We start from the raw sequence: 19,307 nt of genomic DNA, 5'->3' as shown, positions 1-19,307 counted from the left end.
CACACACACACACACACACACACACACAGTGCCTTCAGAAAGTATTCGCACCCTTTGATTTTTTTTGTTTTTTTGTTACATTTTGTTACAGACGGAATTTAAAATGGGTTAAATTCTGAGCTTTTATCGTCACTGGCCTAAACACAATACCCCATAATGCCAAAGTGGAATTATGTTTTAAGAAATGTTTTGAAATTGATTAAACATAAAAAGCTGAAATGCCTTAAGTCAAAACCCCTTTGTTATGTCAAACTTAAATAAGTTCAGGAGTAAAAATTTGCATAAAGTCATATAATAAGTTGCATGGACTCATCACTCTGTGTGTAATAATAGTGTTTAACATGATTTTTTGAATGACTACCTCATCTCTGTACCCCACCCACACAATTATCTGTAAGGTGCCAGAGTTGAGCAGTGCATTTCAAACACAGATTTAGCCATAAAGACCAGGGAGTTTTTCCAATACCTCACAAAGAAGGGCACCTATTGGTAGATGGGTAAAAAGAAAAAGCAGACATTGAATATCGCTTTGAGCTTGGTGAAGTGTGTATCAATGCACCCAGTCACTACAAAGATACCAGGCGTCCTTCCTAACTCAGTTGCTGGAGAGGAAGGAAACCGCTCAGGGATTTCACCATGAGGCCAATGATGACTATAAAACAGTTACAGAATTTAATGGCTGTGCTAAGAGAGAACTGAGGATGGATCAACAACATTGTAGTTACTCCACAATACTAACCTAACTGACAGAGGGAAAAGAAGGAACCCTGTACAGAATAAAAAATATTCCAAAACATGCATCTTGTTTGAAACAAGGCACTAAAGTAATACTGCAAAAAAATGTGGCAAAGCAACTAACTTTTTGTCCTGAATACAAAGTGTTATGTTTGGGGAAAATCCAATACAACACATCCATATTTCCAAGCATAGTGGTGGCTGCATCATGTCATGGGTATGCTTATAATTGATAAGGACTGGGGAGGTTTTCAGGATAAAAAAGAAACGGAATCAAGCTAAGCACAGACAAAATCCTATGGTTCAGTCTGCTTTCCACCACACTGGGAGATTAATTCACCTCTCAGCAGGACAATAACTTAAAACACAAGGCCAAATCTATACTGGAGTTGCTTACCAAGTAGACAGTGACTGTTCTGAGTGACATTTTTTGTTGTTGTTTTTTTTGTTGTTGAATTTTACCCCGTTTTTGTCCCCTATTTCATGGTATCCAATTGTTTAGTAGCTACTATCTTGTCTCGTTGCTACAACTCCCGTACGGGCTCGGGAGAGACGAAGGTTGAAAGTCATGCGTCCTCCGATACACAACTCAACCAAGCATCCAACCCGGAAGCCAGCCGTACCAATGTGTCGGAGGAAACACAGTGCACCTGGCAACCTTGGTTAGTGCGCACTGCGCCCGCCACAGGAGTCGCTGGTGCACGATGAGACAAGGATATCCCTACCGGCCAACCCCTCCCTAACCCGGACGACGCTAGGCCAATTGTGCGTCGCCTCACGGACAGAGCCTGGGCGAGAACCCAGAGTCTCTGGTGGTACAGCTGGCGCTGCAGTACAGCGCCCTTAACCACTGCACCACCCGGGAGGCCCTGAGTTACAGTTTTGACTTAAATCTGCTTGAAAATCTATGGCAAGACTTGAAAATGGTTGTCTAGCAATGATCAACAATCAACTTGACAGAGCTTGAAGAATAAAAAAATGTTAATGGTCAAATGTTGCACAATCGAGGTGCTCAAAGCTCTTAGAGACTTTTACCCAGAAAGACTCACAGCTGCAATCTCTGCCAAAGGTGATCTGACATGTATTGACTAAGGGGTGTGAATCCTAATGTAAATGAGATATTTCTGTATTTCATTTTCAATAGATTTGCCGAAATATCTATAAACACGTTTTTACTTTGTTATTATGGGGTATTGTGTGTAGATGGGTGAAATGTATATTTTTGTAATCCATTCAGGCTGTAACACAACAAAATGTGGAATAAGTCAGGAGGTGGGAATTGTTTCTGAAGGCACTGTACACACATATGCACAGATGCACACTAACCCACATCACACACACACTCCGTGGTTCCCATCGTGTGTCCTTTGCCCTCCTCTTCTTTACTCCTAACCCTTACCATGAGAGTGCTACTTTTATTTTTAGAGGGTTTTGCTTTTAGTCAAGTCAATATTAAATGATTCATCCGGAAACTTCGTTTGATGTCTAAAAGGATGAGACACGTTATTACTTTAACTGGAGGGCTGTTAGTAATGCTCTCTATCCTCCTCACCATGGCTACATGCTAATCACAGCTAGCAAGTGTGGCATTGGGGGAAGGGGAACATTGGTAAAATGCTAGCGTGGCATGGTGGAACATTGGTCAATTATAGAGTGGCTAACATATTAACAAAGAGATAACAAGCATTAGCGTGCAGAATTGGCCAGTTGTGAAAATTGTGAACTTGGCAAGGATATCCAATCTGCAGGTGGAGTAGGCCTACGGATACACACAATAAGATGATTGCAAATCTGCAGCTTGTGAGAAGAAAGGAGAGTATGAGTATCTAAACGACGTGGGGTTATTCTGTTATTAATATATTGACATTTCTATACTCAAGCTTCTCCCTTCATAGTAGGCTAGTGTGTGAAATATGGTATGGGGTGTCAGTATATGAAATTATATCAAGAAACAAGTGTTCAATGTTTTATATGTGCATGACTCTCATCGAGACTGTGTGGGCGGGCGGGCGGCGGGCGGGCGGGCGTGCATGCGTGCGTGTGTGTGTGTGTGTGTGCGCGAACCCAAACACTGCTGTGCCATCGAGGTCTGGAGAATGCAATCTGGAAACATGTTATTGTTTTAGCTCTGTACTCTCACTACCTTACCCAATTGCATTCTCTTAAATGCAGGCTTAATCTTAGTGTTTTGGTGTTTATTACACCACAGTAGGTTTTTGAATATATGTAGTTAATCCCCTCTTTGTAAGGGATGTATGAATTGTCTGAATTTCACAGCCAAATATACTATACATTTGAGAAGTTATCAGTGTTGCTAAACATAGATCATTGGTGATTGTCTGACAAATGATAGCAATAGATGCCTTGCCTTTATAAAGTCATTATAATAGGGGTGGAATGTTGTTGGAATACTGTGTGTTTTGATTGACATATGGTTGACATTCTTAACCCCTGACCTCTGTGTGTTGTTTCAGGGACACCTCTGGCCAGGGGCGATTCTGCACCATCTTCCGCTCTTACTCCAGAGGAGCGCAGGTATGTGTGTTTGTGTGTGTGATTGAGTTAGATTCTTTCTTCAGTACACTGTTTGATAATGGGTTACACATTATTGTTTCACAATTCCAAAACAAATAACATGTTTACAGCAGGGGAATGTTTCTCTTGGCTGCTGCTGCACACTCTATAGTAAACCCTAATGTATAACACCTTACATGGTTCTGTGGAAACCTCACCCCAAAAAAAACAGATTTCATCTCTGAGGAAAGGAATAGCCTTGAGCATTTCAACATAAAGAACACAGTAGCCCATTTGAGAATGTTTTAGAATCAGCACACACAACCTGTAAATACTATGCTGTCGACCTCCACATGCACAAGTCTTACTGGCTGTGCTAATATTATAGAATGGGTGCGTGCAAGTACATGTTTTCACATCCATCTGTATATCAGCACCATCACTACTGACCCCAGCACCCTTTCCTGTGGAAACAGTACAGTATGGGTGGATGGGGGTGCACCTATCTAAACAGGGACAGTGGATTGGCTTGTGCACTGTTCAAAATAAAAACTTTAATGGTACATCAATGTTAGTGGATCCAGTATGTAGGAAATCTATTTAGTTCAACCACAATGGCGCCGGAAGAAATGGCAGCAGTTTTACGGGTGCCCAACCAATTGTGCTATTATGTGTTTTTTTCGCTATATTTGTAAATTATTTTGTACATAATGTTCCTGCAACCGTATCTTATGGCAGAAAAGAGCTTCTGGATTTCAGGACAGCGATCACTCACCTCGGATTAGACAAAGATTTTTTCAACAACAAGCAAGACTCACATGATATTCTCCAAACACCCTGCAGGGCCGACATCCCAGTTATTCGCAAGAGGAAGCGACGCAGGTACAGAGGACAAAGAGCCGGATGCCTCATCAGGACCCGCAGAAGGCGAGTAGGAAAGATGCCGTTACCGTCAATATTACTCGCCAACGTGCAATCATTGGACAATGAATTAGACGAGGTACGATCACAAATATCCTACCAACGGGACATCAAAAACTGTAATATGCTATGTTTCACAGAATCGTGGCTGAATGACGACATGGATATTCAGCTAGCGGGATATACGCTGCACCGGCAGGATAGAACAGCACACTCTGGTAAGACGAGGGGGGACGGTCTGTGCATATTTGTAAACAACAGCTGGTGCACGATGTCTAAGGAAGTGTCTAGATTTTGCTCGTCTGAAGTAGAGTATATTGTGATAAATTGCAGGCCACACTACTTGCCTAGAGAGTTCTCAGCTATACTTTTATTTACCACCACAGACAGATGCTGGCACTAAGACCGCAATCAGTCAGCTGTATAAAGAAATAAGCAAACAGGAAACCACTCACCCAGAGGTGGTGCTCCTAGTGGCCAGAGACTTTAATGCAGGGAAACTTAAATCAGTTCTACCAAATCTATATCAACATGTTAAATGTGCAACCAGAGGGGAAAAAATTCTAGATCACGTGTACTCCACACACAGAGACGCGTACAAATGAAGCAGATGCTAAACTACAGGACTGTTTTGCTATCACAGACTGGAACATGTTCCGGGATTCTTCCGATGACATTGAGGAATACACCACATCAGTCACTGGCTTTATCAATAAGTGCATCAAGGACGTCGTCCCACACAGTGACTGTACGTACATACCCCAACCAGAAGCCATGGATTACAGGCAACATTCGCACTGAGCTAAAGGGTAGAGCTGCTGCTTTCAAGGTGCGTGACTCTAACCCGGAAGCTTACAAGAAATCCCGCTATGCCCTGTGACGAACCATCAAACAGGCAAAGCGTAGATACAGGGCTAAGATTGAATCATACTACACCCGCTCCGACGCTCGTCGGATGTGGCAGGGCTTGCAAACTATTACAGACTACAAAGGGAAGCACAGCCGCGAGCTGCCCAGTGACACGACACTAGCAGACGAGCTAAATCGCTTCTATGCTCGCTTCGAGGCAAGCAACCCTGAGGCATGCATGAGAGCATCAGCTGTTCCGGACGACTGTGTGATCACGCTCTCCGTAGCCGACGTGAGTAAGACCTTTAAACGGGTCAACATACAGAAGGCTGCGGGGCCAGACGGATTACCAAGACGTGTGCTCCGGGCATGTGCTGACCAACTGGCAGGTGTCTTCACTGACATTTTCGACATGTCCCTGATTGAGGCTGTAATACCAACATGTTTCAAGCAGACCACCATAGTCCCTGTGCCCAAGAATACGAAGGCAACCTGCCTAAATGACTACAGACCCGTAGCACTCAGGTCCGTAGCCATGAAGTGCTTTGAAAGGCTGGTCATGGCTCACATCAACACCATTATCCCAGAAACCCTAGACCCACTCCAATATGCATACCGCCCAAACAGATCCACAGATGATGCAATCTCTATTGCACTCCACACTGCCCTTTCACACCTGGACAAAAGGAACACCTATGTGAGAATGCTATTCATTGACTACAGCTCAGCGTTCAACACCATAGTACCCTCAAAGCTCATCACTAAGCTAAGGAACCTGGGACTAAACACATCACTCTGCAACTGGATCCTGGACTTCCTGATGGGCCGCCCCCACGTGGTGAGGGTAGGTAGCAACACATCTGCCACACTGATCCTCAACACTGGAGCTCCCCAGGAGTACGTGCTCAGTCCCCTCCTGTACTCCCTGTTCAACCACGACTGCATGGCCAGGCACGACTCCAACACCATCATTAAGTTTGCAGAGGACACAACAGTGGTAGGCCTGATCACCGACAATGACGAGACAGCCTATAGGGAGGAGGTCAGAGACCTGGTCGAGTGGTGCCAGAATAACAACCTATCCCTCAATGTAACCAAGACTAATGAGATGATTGTGGCCTACAGGAAAAGGAGGACCGAGCACGCCCCCATTCTCATCGACGGGGCTGTAGTGGAGCAGGTTGAGAGCTTCAAGTTCCTTGGTGTCCACATCAACAACAAACTAGAATGGTCCAAACACACCAAGACAGTCGTGAAGAGGGCACGACAAAGCCTATTCCCCCTCTGGAAACTAAAAAGATTTGGCATGGGTCCTCAGAAGGTTCTGCAGCTGCAACATTGAGAGCATCCTGACCGGTTGCATCACTGCCTGGTACGGCAATTGCTCGGCCTCCGACCGCAAGGCACTTCAGAGGGTAGTGCGTATGGCCCAGTACATCACTGGGGCAAAGCTGCCTGCCATTCAGGACCTCTAAACCAGGCGGTGTCAGAGGAAGGCACTAAAAATTGTCAAAGACCCCAGCCACCCCAGTCATAGACTGTTCTCTCTACTACCACATAGCAAGCGGTACAGGAGTGCCAAGTCTCAACAGTTTTTACCTCCAAGCCATTAGACTCCTGAACAGGTAACTAAATGGTTACCCAGACTATTTGCATTGTGTGCCACCCCCATCCCCTCTTTTACGCTGCTGCTACTCTCTGTTTATCTTATATGCATAGTCACTTTAACTATACATTCATGTACATACTATCTCAATTGTCCCGACCAACCAATGCTCCCGCACATTGGCTAACTGGGCTATCTGCATTCTGTCCCACCACCTGCCAACCCTGCTTTTTACACTGCTGCTTATATGCATAGTCACTTTAACCATACCTACATGTACATACTAAATAAGCCTGACTAACCGGCGTCTGTATGTAGCCTTGCTACGGTTATTTTCAAATGTCGTTTTACTGTTGTTTTATTTCTTTACACACACACACACACACACACACACACATACCTTTTTTTGTACTATTGGTTAGAGCCTGTAAGTAAGCATTTCACTGTAAGGTCTACACTTGTTGTATTCGGCGCACGTGACAAATAAACTATGATTTGATTTGATTTATCCCTGATAGGGTGCTACTCAACCCTACTTGCTTTACCGAATCCCAAACCACAGCTGATCAGCTACTGAGAATTCTCTCCTACTAGGCAATGAATAAAAATGACTTGGTGAATAAAGTTCTTATTTTTATGATTGTTACTCATCGGCACATTACTGAGCGCAGACTGGGTGTGACCATTGTGACAATGACACCACCACCATAGCGAGGCAGCAGGCTGTGCTTCTTGAACACTGTCCAGTTCAACTGTGTGTGTGTGTGTGTGTGTGTGTGTGTGTGTGTGTGTGTGTGTGTGTGTGTGTGTGTGTGTGTGTGTGTGTGTGTGTGTGTGTGTGTGTGTGTGTGTGTGTGTGTGTGTGTATGTGTGGAGTCAGGTCAGGATAAAACATCTCCTCATTGGTTTTTATGAGCATATACCTACGTGGTTGATTGAAAGATGAACTGAGGTCCACACTCCAGTCCAGTTGGTGGTGATAATGCACCTTAAAGTTGGTTGCCAACCGCCATATAAAGTCCAAAGAAGAAGAAAAAGCCTGAAAGAGGAGAGATTACTAGAAACAAACTATGTTGACCGTTTTATCTGTGGATTAATTGTCGGAGTAGATGACCTTGTACATTTCAGGTAAAATAACAACCCAATGTTTATATCCCAGGACAAATTAGCTAGCAACAACAAGCTAGCTAGCTAAATTGCCATAAATGTTTAATGCTTTTCAACCTGTCTCCAAATTAATATAATTGGTTCAGAGATTGTTTTGATATTTCAACTTGGGTGTCTGGTCTGGGTGGACAAAATCAACTTGGGTGTCTGGTCTGGGTGGACAAAATCAACTTGGGTGTCTGGTCTGGGTGGACAAAATCAACTTGGGTGTCTGGTCTGGGTGGACAAAATCAACTTGGGTGTCTGGTCTGGGTGGACAAAATCAACTTACGGGCAATGACGTATGCGGACACATGCACGGTCTGGTAAACATGTAACAGTTCTATGGAATGCAAACTGATGGAGAGTTAGCTTGAATCCTCAGTGTTAGCAACTGGCGCCACCAGTGACAGTAAAACTTAATAGTAGTTGGCAGTTGGACAGACTACTCCAGCTAATTGTATTTATACAGGAATGTGCTATTCCCATGAGACTTTCTATAGTTTACACTGTACCCAATTAACTGAACAGTCTGCTTCATTGTCTCTGGTCTCCTGTACAGTAGCCTACTGTACACAATATCACATATTTTACTGTGCATCTCCACTTAGAGAGTGTGTGTTTGTGTTTAAAGGCCCACTTTTTTTCAACTGAAAGATGATGCCCAGAGCTTACCAATGATGTTGCACAATTCAAGTCAATAAGTCATACTTTTAGGCAAAGTATTATATATTTGTGGGAAATCTAAAATTGGGACATTTTTTTCTGTGGCAATGCCGTGCGTTTCCCATATGATATGACATGCTAATACTTTTCAGTCTACGTTCATTTTCAGAGCTGGGTTTTATTTAATTGTTACCACCCACCAGCATGGCATTGTTAACAATCAGAAACACCTGCAAAGCAATTTATGTCTGTAATAAAGCCTTTTTGTGGGGAAAAACTCAATCAGATTTTCTGGGCCAGGCTCCCAGTGGGTGGGCCTTGCTCCCAAGTGGGTGGGCTATGCCACCATTGGCTGCGCCACTGCCCAGTCATGGGAAATCCATAGATTAGAGCCTAATGTACCTTGTAGCCTTACTTGCTTACTTACAAGTAAGGCTTACTTGTAGCCTTACTTGCTCAAAAAATAAAGGGAACACTAAAATAACACATCCTAGATCTGAATTAATGAAATATTCTTATTAAATACTTTTTTCTTTACATAGTTGAATGTGCTGACAACAAAATCACACAAAAAATTATCAATGGAAATCAAATTTATCAACCCATGGAGGTCTGGATTTGGAGTCACACTCAAAATGAAAGTGGAAAACCACACTACAGGCTGATCCAACTTTGATGTAATGTCCTTAAAACAAGTCAAAATTAGGCTCAGTAGTGTGTGTGGCCTCCACGTGCCTGTATGACCTCCCTACAACGCCTGGTTGAGGTGGAGGATGGTCTCCTGAGGGATCTCCTCCCAGACCTGGACTAAAGCATCCACCAACTCCTGGACAGTCTGTGGTGCAACGTGGCATTGGTGGATGGAGCGAGACATGATGTCCCAGATGTGCTCAATTGGATTCAGGTCTGGGGAATGGGCGGGCCAGTCCATAGCATCAATGCCTTCCTCTTGCAGGAACTGCTGACACACTCCAGCCACATAAGGTCTAGCATTGTCTTTCATTAGGAGGAACCCAGGGCCAACCGCACCAGCAGATGGTCTCACAAGGGGTCTGAGGATCTCATCTCGGTACCTAATGGCAGTCAGGCTACTTCTGGCGAGCACATGGAGGGCTGTGCGGCCCCCCAAAGAAATGCCACCCCACACCATGACTGACCCACTGCCAAACCGGTCATGCTGGAGGATGTTGCAGGCAGCAGAACGTTCTCCACGGCGTCTCCAGACTGTCACGTCTGTCACATGTGCTCAGTGTGAACCTGCTTTCATCTGTGAAGAGCACAGGGCGCCAATGGCGAATTTGCCAATCTTGGTGTTCTCTGGCAAATGCCAAACACCCTGCACGGTGTTGGGCTGTAAGCACAACCCCCACCTGTGAACGTCGGGCCCTCATACCATCCTCAAGGAGTCTGTTTCTGACCATTTGAGCAGACACATGCACATTTGTGGCCTGCTGGAGGTCATTTTGCAGGGCTCTGGCAGTGCTCCTCCTGCTCCTCCTTGCACAAAGGCGGAGGTAGCGGTCCTGCTGCTGGGCTGTTGCCCTCCTACGGCCTCCTCCACGTCTCCTGATGTACTGGCCTGTCTCCTGGTAGCGCCTCCATGCTCTGGACACTACGCTGATAGACACAGCAAACCTTCTTGCCACAGCTCGCAGTGATGTGCCATCCTGGATGAGCTGCACTACCCAAGCCACTTGTGTGGGTTGTAGACTCTGTCTCATGCTACCACTAGAGTGAAAGCACCGCCAGCATTCAAAAGTGACCAAAACATCAGCCAGGAAGTATAGGAACTGAGAAGTGGTCTGGTCACCACCTGCAGAACCACTCCTTTATTGGGGGTGTCTTGCTAATTGCCTATAATTTCCACCTGTTGTCTATTCCATTTGCACAACAGCATGTGACATTTATTGTCAATCAGTGTTGCTTCCTAAGTAGACAGTTTGATTTCACAGAAGTGTGATTGACTTGGAGTTACATTGTGTTGTTTAAGTGTTCCCTTAATTTTTTTGAGCAGTGTATTTATCTCAATTGACTGATTTCCTCCTATGAACTATAGTTCAGTAAAATCGTAAATTGCTGCATGTTGCGTTTATATTTTTGTCCAGTATGAATAGTATACTTGCGGGATATGATTGCATTTTGTAACCCTGCTACCCCCGTCGTCCCAAGAAGAATGATTTTGACCACTAAAGTCTTGCTTCACTGCTTTGGTTGGTGCTAAACCACAAGTGTCTATCCTATAATGAACAGGCACCCCTCAAAATAAAATTTAAGGAACTTGTTTATTTATTTTGTTGTTCTGTTGTTACTTTTGTATTGTTGTTTCGTGTCCGTAGCGCTCAGGGTGTTGTTACATGTCATTTGCGACATGAGTCATTGTAGCTTATCATTTCACTTCCCTTGTGAGAACGATGAGCACGGGTTGACTTGGCTTTGCTGTACTGCAGCCAAAGCCTGCCACCAGCCTACCTACCAAAGGTTGCATCATGTCCATTACACAATGTAGAAAAATACATCTCTTATGGAAGATGCCAAAACTTTGGAGATAACAAAAATGCAGAAGTCAAAAATACTGGTTTCCATCTGTGGTAAAGTTTTCCCTATTATGCTTATGACAAATCCAGCTCCTGGCTAATCTTTGGAATACGGTGTAGTAAAAAAAACGTACATATCCCAACTGGAAGCCATGCAACATCCGCACTGAGCTTAAAGACTAGAGCTGCCACTTTCAAGGAGCGGAACACCAACCCGGACGCTTATAAGAAATCATGCTATGCCCTCCAACAAAACAAGCAAAGCGTCAAGACTAAGATCGAATCCTACTACAAGGCAAGCAACACTGAACCATGTGTAAGAACACTAGCTGTTCCGAACGTCTGTGTAATCACATTCTTTGTAGCCGACGTGAGTAAGACCTTTAAACAGGTTAACATTCACAAGGCCGCAGGGCCAGACGGATTACCAGGACGCGTACTCAGAGAATGCACTGACCGGCTGGCAATCGTCTTCACTGACATTTTCAACCTCTACCTGACCCAATTTGTAATACCTACACGCAGACCACCTTAGTCTCTGTGCCCAAGAACGCCAAGGTAACCTGTCTAAATGACTCTGACCCCATAGCACTCACATCTGTAGCCATGAAATGCTTTGAAAGGCTGGTCATGGCTCACATCAACACCGTCATCCCAGACATCCTGGACCCACTCCAATTCGCATACTGTCCCAACAGATACACAGATGACACAATCTTTATTGCACTCAACACTGCCTTTTCTCACTTGGATAAAAGGAACACCTACGTGAAAATGCTGTTCATTGACTACAGCTCAGCGTTCAACACCATAATGTCCTCCAAGCTCATCACCAAGCTAAGGACCCTGGGACAAAATACCTCTCGCAACTGGATCTTGGACTTCCAGGTGGTACGCCTCCAGGTGGTACGCCTCCAGGTGGTACGCCTCCAGGTGGTACGCCTCCAGGTGGTACGCCTCCAGGTGGTACGGGTAGGTAGCAACACATCTGCCACGCTGATACTCAACACCGGGGCCCCTCGGGTGTGTACTTAGTCCCCTCCTGTACTCCCTGTTCACCCACGACTCTGTGGCTGCACAAGACGCCAACACCATCATTAAGTTTACCAAAGACATGACAATGGTAGGCCTGATCACCGACGACGAGGAGACAGCCTATAGGGAGGAGATCAGAGGCCTGGCAGTGTGGTGCCAGGACAACAACCTCTCCCTCAAAGTCAGCAAGACAAAGGAGCTGGTCGTGGACTACAGGAAATGGAGGACCGAGCATCTCCACATTCACATCGACGGAGTTGTAGTAGAGCAGACCGAGAGCTTCAAGTTCCTCAGTTTTCCCACCCCTCGACTTTTTCCACATTTTGTTGTGTTACAAAGTGGGATTGAAATGGATTTAATTGTCTTTTTTTTCAACAATCTACACACAATACTCTGTCAAAAATGATTGAAAATAAAACACTAATATCTTGATTAGATAAGTATTATTCAACCCCCTGAGTCAATACATGTTAGAATCACCTTTGGCAGCGATTACAGCTGTGAGTCTTTCTGGGTAAATCTCTAAGAGCTTTGCACACCTGGATTATACAATATTTGCCCATTATTATTTTTAATTCTTTCAGCTCAGCCTTTATCAAGTTTTGCCACAGATTTTCAAGCTGATTTAAGTCAAAACTGTAACTAGGCCACTCAGGAATATTCAATGTTGTCTTGGTAAGCAACTCCAGTTTATATTTGACCTTGTGTTTTAGGTTATCATCCTGCTGAAAGGTGAATTTGTCTCCCAGTGTCTGTTGGAAAGCAGACTGAACCAAGTTATCCTCTAGAATTTTGCTTGTGCTTAGCTCTATTCCGTTTCTTTTTATCCTAAAAAAACTCCCTTGCCTATGGTTGAAAATATGAAGAGTGTGTTGTGTTGTGTTGTGTTGGATTTTCCCCCAAACACTGTATTCAGGACATAAAGTTAATTTCTTAGCAATGTTTTAGCAGTTTTACTTTAGTGCCTTTTTGCAAACAGGATGCGTGTTTTGGAATATGTTTATTCTGTACAGGCTTCCTTATTTTTACTCTGTCATTTAGGTTAGTATTGTGGGTTAACTATAATATTATTGATCCATCCTCAGCTTCCTCCTATCACAGCCATTAAACTCAGTGACTGTTTTAAAGTCACCATTGGCTTCAAATAAAATCTAATTTATTTATATAGGCCTTTGTACATCAGCTGATATCTCAAAGTGCTGTACAGAAACCCAGCCTAAAACCCCAAACAGCAAGCAATGCAGGTGTAGAAGCTTCATGGTGAAATCCCTGAGCAGTTTCCTTCCTCTACGGCAACTGAGTTAGGAAGGACACCTGTATCTTTGTAGTGACTGGGTGTATTGAAACACCATCAAAAGTGTAATTAATAACTTCACAATGCTTAATGGGATAGTCAATGTCTGGTTTTTTTTTTTTTTTTTTACGCATCTACCAATAGGTGCCCTTCTTTACGAGGCATTGGAAAACCTCCCTGGTCTTTCTGGTTGAATCTGTGTTTGAAATTCACTGCTCGACCGAGGGGCCTTACAGATAATTGAATGTGTGGGGTACAGAGATGATGTAGACATTCAAAAATCATGTTAAACACTATTATTGCAACTTATTATTTGACTTGTTAAGCACATTTTTAGTTGTGAACTTATTAGGTTTGCCATAACAAAGGGGCTGAATACTTATTGACTCAGCGTTTCATTTTTAATGAATTTGCCGGCATTTATAAAAGTTAAATTCCACTTTGACATTATGGGGTATTGTGTGTAGGCCAGTGACACACACTCTCAATGTAATCCATTCTAATTTCAGGCTGTAACACAACAAAATGTGGAAAAAGTCAAGGGGTGTGAATACTTTCTGAAGGCACTGTATCATCAAATCAAATCAAATCAAATTTTATTTGTCACATACACATGGTTAGCAGATGTTAATGCGAGTGTAGCGAAATGCTTGTGCTTCTAGTTCCGACAATGCAGTAATAACAAGTAATCTAACTAACAATTCCAAAACTACTGTCTTGTACACAGTGTAAGGGGATAAAGAATATGTACATAAGGATATATGAATGAGTGATGGTACAGAGCAGCATAGGCAAGATACAGTAGATGGTATCGGGTACAGTATGTACAATTGAGATGAGTATGTAAACAAAGTGGCATAGTATAGTATAAAGTGGCTAGTGATACATGTATTACATAAGGATACCGTCGATGATATAGAGTACAGTATATACGTATGCATATGAGATGAATAATGTAGGGTAAGTAACATTTATATAAGGTAGCATTGTTTAAAGTGGCTAGTGATATATTTACATCATTTCCCATCAATTCCCATTATTAAAGTGGCTGGAGTTGAGTCAGTGTCAGTGTGTTGGCAGCAGCCACTCAGTGTTAGTGGTGGCTGTTTAACAGTCTGATGGCCTTGAGATAGAAGCTGTTTTTCAGTCTCTCGGTCCCAGCTTTGATGCACCTGTACTGACCTCGCCTTCTGGATGATAGCGGGGTGAACAGGCAGTGGCTCGGGTGGTTGATGTCCTTGATGATCTTTATGGCCTTCCTGTGACATCGGGTGGTGTAGGTGTCCTGGAGGGCAGGTAGTTTGCCCCCGGTGATGCGTTGTGCAGACCTCACTACCCTCTGGAGAGCCTTACGGTTGAGGGCGGTGCAGTTGCCATACCAGGCGGTGATACAGCCCGCCAGGATGCTCTCGATTGTGCATCTGTAGAAGTTTGTGAGTGCTTTTGGTGACAAGCCGAATTTCTTCAGCCTCCTGAGGTTGAAGAGGCGCTGCTGCGCCTTCTTCACGATGCTGTCTGTGTGAGTGGACCAATTCAGTTTGTCTGTGATGTGTATGCCGAGGAACTTAAAACTTGCTACCCTCTCCACTACTGTTCCATCGATGTGGATAGGGGGGTGTTCCCTCTGCTGTTTCCTGAAGTCCACAATCATCTCCTTAGTTTTGTTGACGTTGAGTGTGAGGTTGTTTTCCTGACACCACACTCCGAGGGCCCTCACCTCCTCCCTGTAGGCCGTCTCATCGTTGTTGGTAATCAAGCCTACCACTGTTGTGTCGTCCGCAAACTTGATGATTGAGTTGGAGGCGTGCGTGGCCACGCAGTCGTGGGTGAACAGGGAGTACAGGAGAGGGCTCAGAACGCAACCTTGTGGGGCCCCAGTGTTGAGGATCAGCGGGGAGGAGATGTTGTCATGGTCCGGCAAGTGGTACCGAGGTATCAAGTCTGGAACCAACAGGACCCTGAACAGCTTCTACCCCCAAGCCATAAGACTGATAAATAGTTAGTCAAATAATTAACCAAATAGCTACCCTGCATTGACCCTTTTTGCACTAACTTTGACTCTTCACATACACTGCTGCTACTGTTCATTATCTGTCACTTTATTCCTAGTTATATCTTCCTCAATTACCTCATACCACTGCACATCGACTCAGTACTGGTACCCCTTGAATATAGCCAAGTTATTGTTACTCATTGTGTATCTATTGTTATTTTTATTATTATGTGTTTTACTATTCTATTATTTCTCTATTTTCTTTCTACTCTGTATTTTTGGGGAGGGCCAATAAGTAAGTATTTCACTGTTAGTCTACACCTGTTGTTTATGAAGCATGTGATGAATAACATTTTTGATTTGATCTCTCAGGGTGTGATCTTGGTCTATGACATCACCAACCGATGGTCGTTTGATGGTATTGACAGATGGATTAAGGAGATAGATGAGGTAAGAGACATCGATCATTCACTCTCTCTCAGAAACAGTAAATCTCAAATGTGTCCCAAATTGCACCCTATTCCATATTCCCCAAAGGGCTCTGGTCAAAAGTAGTGCACTATAAAGGGAATAGGGTGCCATTTGGGATGGCACCACATGGTAAATTGCAGTCTACATCACTGAATCGCTCCTATTGCTCTATGATGTAAGACACGTTGCTCAATTTCTGCTTGTGATAATGACTAAACCTTCTCCAACCCACATCTCTGGCCTTTGCTCCAAAACAACTCACACACTCATTAACTAGCCACACAGAGTTAGACTTTCAAGATAGCCCATGTTATGGGAATAATATTATTCACCTTCAATTAAAAATAAAATATGCTCAACGATTGATTCTTGACATCCTTTTTGCCACCTTGGGACCTTCTATTACCACTCCATTATTTGACTTATTACAGGGAAGAGCACAATGTAACACATACGCATATACACACCCTTATTATGTACTAACAGAATCTGTACCTCACTACTTTCTGTTTCCCTTCCTGTCTACCCAGCATGCACCGGGAGTGCCTAAGATCCTGGTGGGGAACCGGTTACACCTGGCCTACAAACGCCAGGTGACCACAGAGCAGGCCCAGGTGTACGCCGAGAGGTTAGGGGTCACCTTCTTTGAGGTCAGCCCGCTGTGCAACTTTAATATCACAGAGTCCTTCACAGAGCTGGCCAGGATAGTCTTAATGAGGCATGGCATGGAGAGACTCTGGAGGCCTATCAAAGGTGAGGCAGCGTAAACTGAGCCTAGAGCAGCTAGTTCTTACTCTCTCTCATTGTTTTACACAATGGTGCCCTCTCGTGGTGTAATATTTATATTTGTGAAATATTAAATATTCTGTCTCTCTCACCCCCCACCACCACCTTCTCTCTCTCTCTTAGTTTTGAGTCTTCAGGACCTGTGCTGTCGTTCCATCGTGTCCTGCACCCCTGTCCACCTTGTTGACAAGCTTCCTCTCCCCCTTGCTCTCAAGTCCCACCTCAAGTCTTTCTCCATGGCCAACGGCCTCAATGCCCGCATGATGCACGGACGGTCCTACTCCGTCACCACCACTGCTGCCAACACCACCCACATCGCCACCAAGAGGACCGGATGCCAGCTGCTGAAAAATAAAAAACTCTTCCGTCCTCCACCGCTCAGCCCGGCGGCCGAACAGAGCTGCACTGGCAAGAGCTGCAAGATCTCCTAGCAACCAGTTGAAACAGGAAGAGGAAGTCCTTGGGGAAGAAGGTTGTTATCACATGAACAGGAAGTTGTTGTTGATCACTAGTGCAGCCAAAGATGGTGGATAAATGAAGATGAACACCGAGGCTGTTTATCATTTTTAAAAATGGTCACAGTTCCGGTCTGCTTAAGGGGTGGCTCTCCCATAGGCACCAATGTATTAGCAGCTGGGTCTGGTCTACTTAGTTCATTGACTGTATATGAGCGAGTGAGATGTCTTCCTTCCTCTTCCGTCTCTGGTGCAGCCATAGACTTAGATAGACATTGCGTCATTATTTCTGTCCCATTATAATAATTTGGTAGGTGCTTACAAGTGTGTATTAATACACATGTGAATTACAAATGTTATTTTTTGCATATCCCAATGCTCCCCGAGACACCCACAGATAGTAGGGTCATGGCCAGGGTCTGCCGTTATCAACAAGAACCCTGGAGCAATTAGGCTTATGTGCTTTGCTCAAGGGCACATTGACAGATTTTTCACGTTGTCGGTTTATGGATTAGAACTAGCAACCTTTCAGTTACTGGACCAATGCACTAACCGCTAAGCCACCTGCCCTATAGGAAGTCCCACCTAGTTGAATACTTCCAAATACTGAAAGTCCTCAATGGCGCTGCCCATGCTAAAACAAGCTTTTGGGCACTAGAGTCTTCTATCTACGTCTATGGGTGCAGCTCGTCTAGGTTCACCAAGAGCCAGCCACATGAGCTTAGAGGGAGTATTCAACGAGAGGTGAATTTAGCATTCAGTGCATTCAACTAAGGTAGATAAACAACCACATATCACATCAATGGAAAAAGTTTTTTTTTTTGTTACAGTTACTGTGTAACGGTCTTCTAGGTGTGAAGGAGAGTCGGACCAAAATGCGGCGTGTAGATTGCGATCCATGTTTATTGTGACTATAACAACATGAATCCAAATACAAACAGTGCAAAATAATAAACGTAATGAAAACCGAAACAGCCTAAACTGGTGCAAACTAACACTAAGGACAATCACCCACAAACACACAGTGAAACCCAGGCTACCTAAATATGGTTCCCAATCAGAGACAATGACTAACACCTGCCTCTGATTGAGAACCATATCAGGCCGGACATAGAAATAGACAAACAAGACATCCAACATAGAATGCCCACCCAGTTCACGTCCTGACCAACACTAAAACAAGGAAAACACACACGAACGATGGTCAGAACGTGACAGTACCCCCCCTCCAAGGTGCGGACTCCGGACGCACAACTTAAACCTATGGGGGAGGGTGTGGGTGGGCATCTGTCCGCGGTGGCGGCTCTGGCGCTGGACGTGGACCCCACTCCATAACAGTTTTAGTCCACCTCCTTAGCGTCCCTAGATAGGTGACCCTTCTTAATGACAGCTCGGGACAGAGGGTCAGCTCGAGACAGAGGGGCAGCTCGGGACAGAAGTAGCTCGGGACTGATGGGTAGCACAGCACTGAGAGGAAGCTCAGGCAGGTAGTTAGATCCGGCAGATCCTGGCTGGCTGGCGGTTCTGGCAGATCCTGGCTGACTGGCGGTTCTGGCAGAGTCTGGTCGACTGGCAGATCTGGAAGAGTCTGGTCGACTGGCAGATCTGGAAGAGTCTGGTCGACTGGCAGATCTGGAAGAGTCTGGTCGACTGGCAGATCTGGAAGAGTCTGGTCGACTGGCAGATCTGGAAGAGTCTGGTCGACTGGCAGATCTGGAAGAGTCTGGTCGACTGGCAGATCTGGAAGAGTCTGGTCGACTGGCAGATCTGGAAGAGTCTGGTCGACTGGCAGATCTGGAAGAGTCTGGTCGACTGGCAGATCTGGAAGAGTCTGGTCGACTGGCAGATCTGGAAGAGTCTGGTCGACTGGCAGATCTGGAAGAGTCTGGTCGACTGGCAGATCTGGAAGAGTCTGGTCGACTGGCAGATCTGGAAGAGTCTGGTCGACTGGCAGATCTGTCTGCTCCATGCTGACTGGCAGCACTGGCTGCTCCATGCTGACTGGCGGCCCTGGCTGCTCCATGCTGACTGGCGGCCCTGGCTGCTCCATGCTGACTGGCGGCCCTGGCTGCTCCATGCTAACTGGCAGCTCTGGCGGCTCCTTGCAGACTAGCAGCTCTGGCGGCCCCTGGTTGACTGGCGGCGCTGGCGCTGGGCTGACTGACGGCACTGGCGGCCCCTGGCTGACTGGCGGCACTGGCGGCCCCTGGCTGACTGGCGGCACTGGCGGCCCCTGGCTGACTGGCGGCACTGGCGGCCCCTGGCAGACGGGCGGCACTGGCGGCGCCGGGCAGACGGGCGG

General features: G+C 45.2%; 1 protein-coding gene across 2 annotated transcripts in view; it reads left to right on the top strand.

Moving 5' to 3' along the window:
* The window catches only part of rab40b (RAB40B, member RAS oncogene family), a 54,448-nt gene extending 36,326 nt beyond the window's left edge, over positions 1 to 18,122 (top strand). The window contains exons 3-6 of one of the 2 annotated variants that reach the window (XM_021581030.3): positions 3,210 to 3,270; positions 15,666 to 15,743; positions 16,295 to 16,517; positions 16,674 to 18,122. In XM_021581030.3, coding sequence (XP_021436705.2) covers positions 3,210 to 3,270; positions 15,666 to 15,743; positions 16,295 to 16,517; positions 16,674 to 16,981 — 670 coding nt within the window. In that variant the 3' untranslated portion in view covers positions 16,982 to 18,122. Of the gene's footprint in view, positions 1 to 3,209; positions 3,271 to 4,439; positions 6,645 to 15,665; positions 15,744 to 16,294; positions 16,518 to 16,673 lie in introns of those variants that run through there. The other variant, XR_016491066.1, reaches the window with a different exon arrangement.
* The last annotated feature ends 1,185 nt before the right edge of the window (positions 18,123 to 19,307 follow it).

Source organism: Oncorhynchus mykiss, chromosome 23 (assembly GCF_057628025.1).
Source record: "Oncorhynchus mykiss isolate SJ-2025 chromosome 23, ASM5762802v1, whole genome shotgun sequence".
Classification (NCBI taxonomy): domain Eukaryota; kingdom Metazoa; phylum Chordata; class Actinopteri; order Salmoniformes; family Salmonidae; genus Oncorhynchus; species Oncorhynchus mykiss.
The sequence above is the reverse complement of the archived record's forward strand: the minus strand, read 5'-3'. Positions and strand labels throughout refer to the sequence as shown.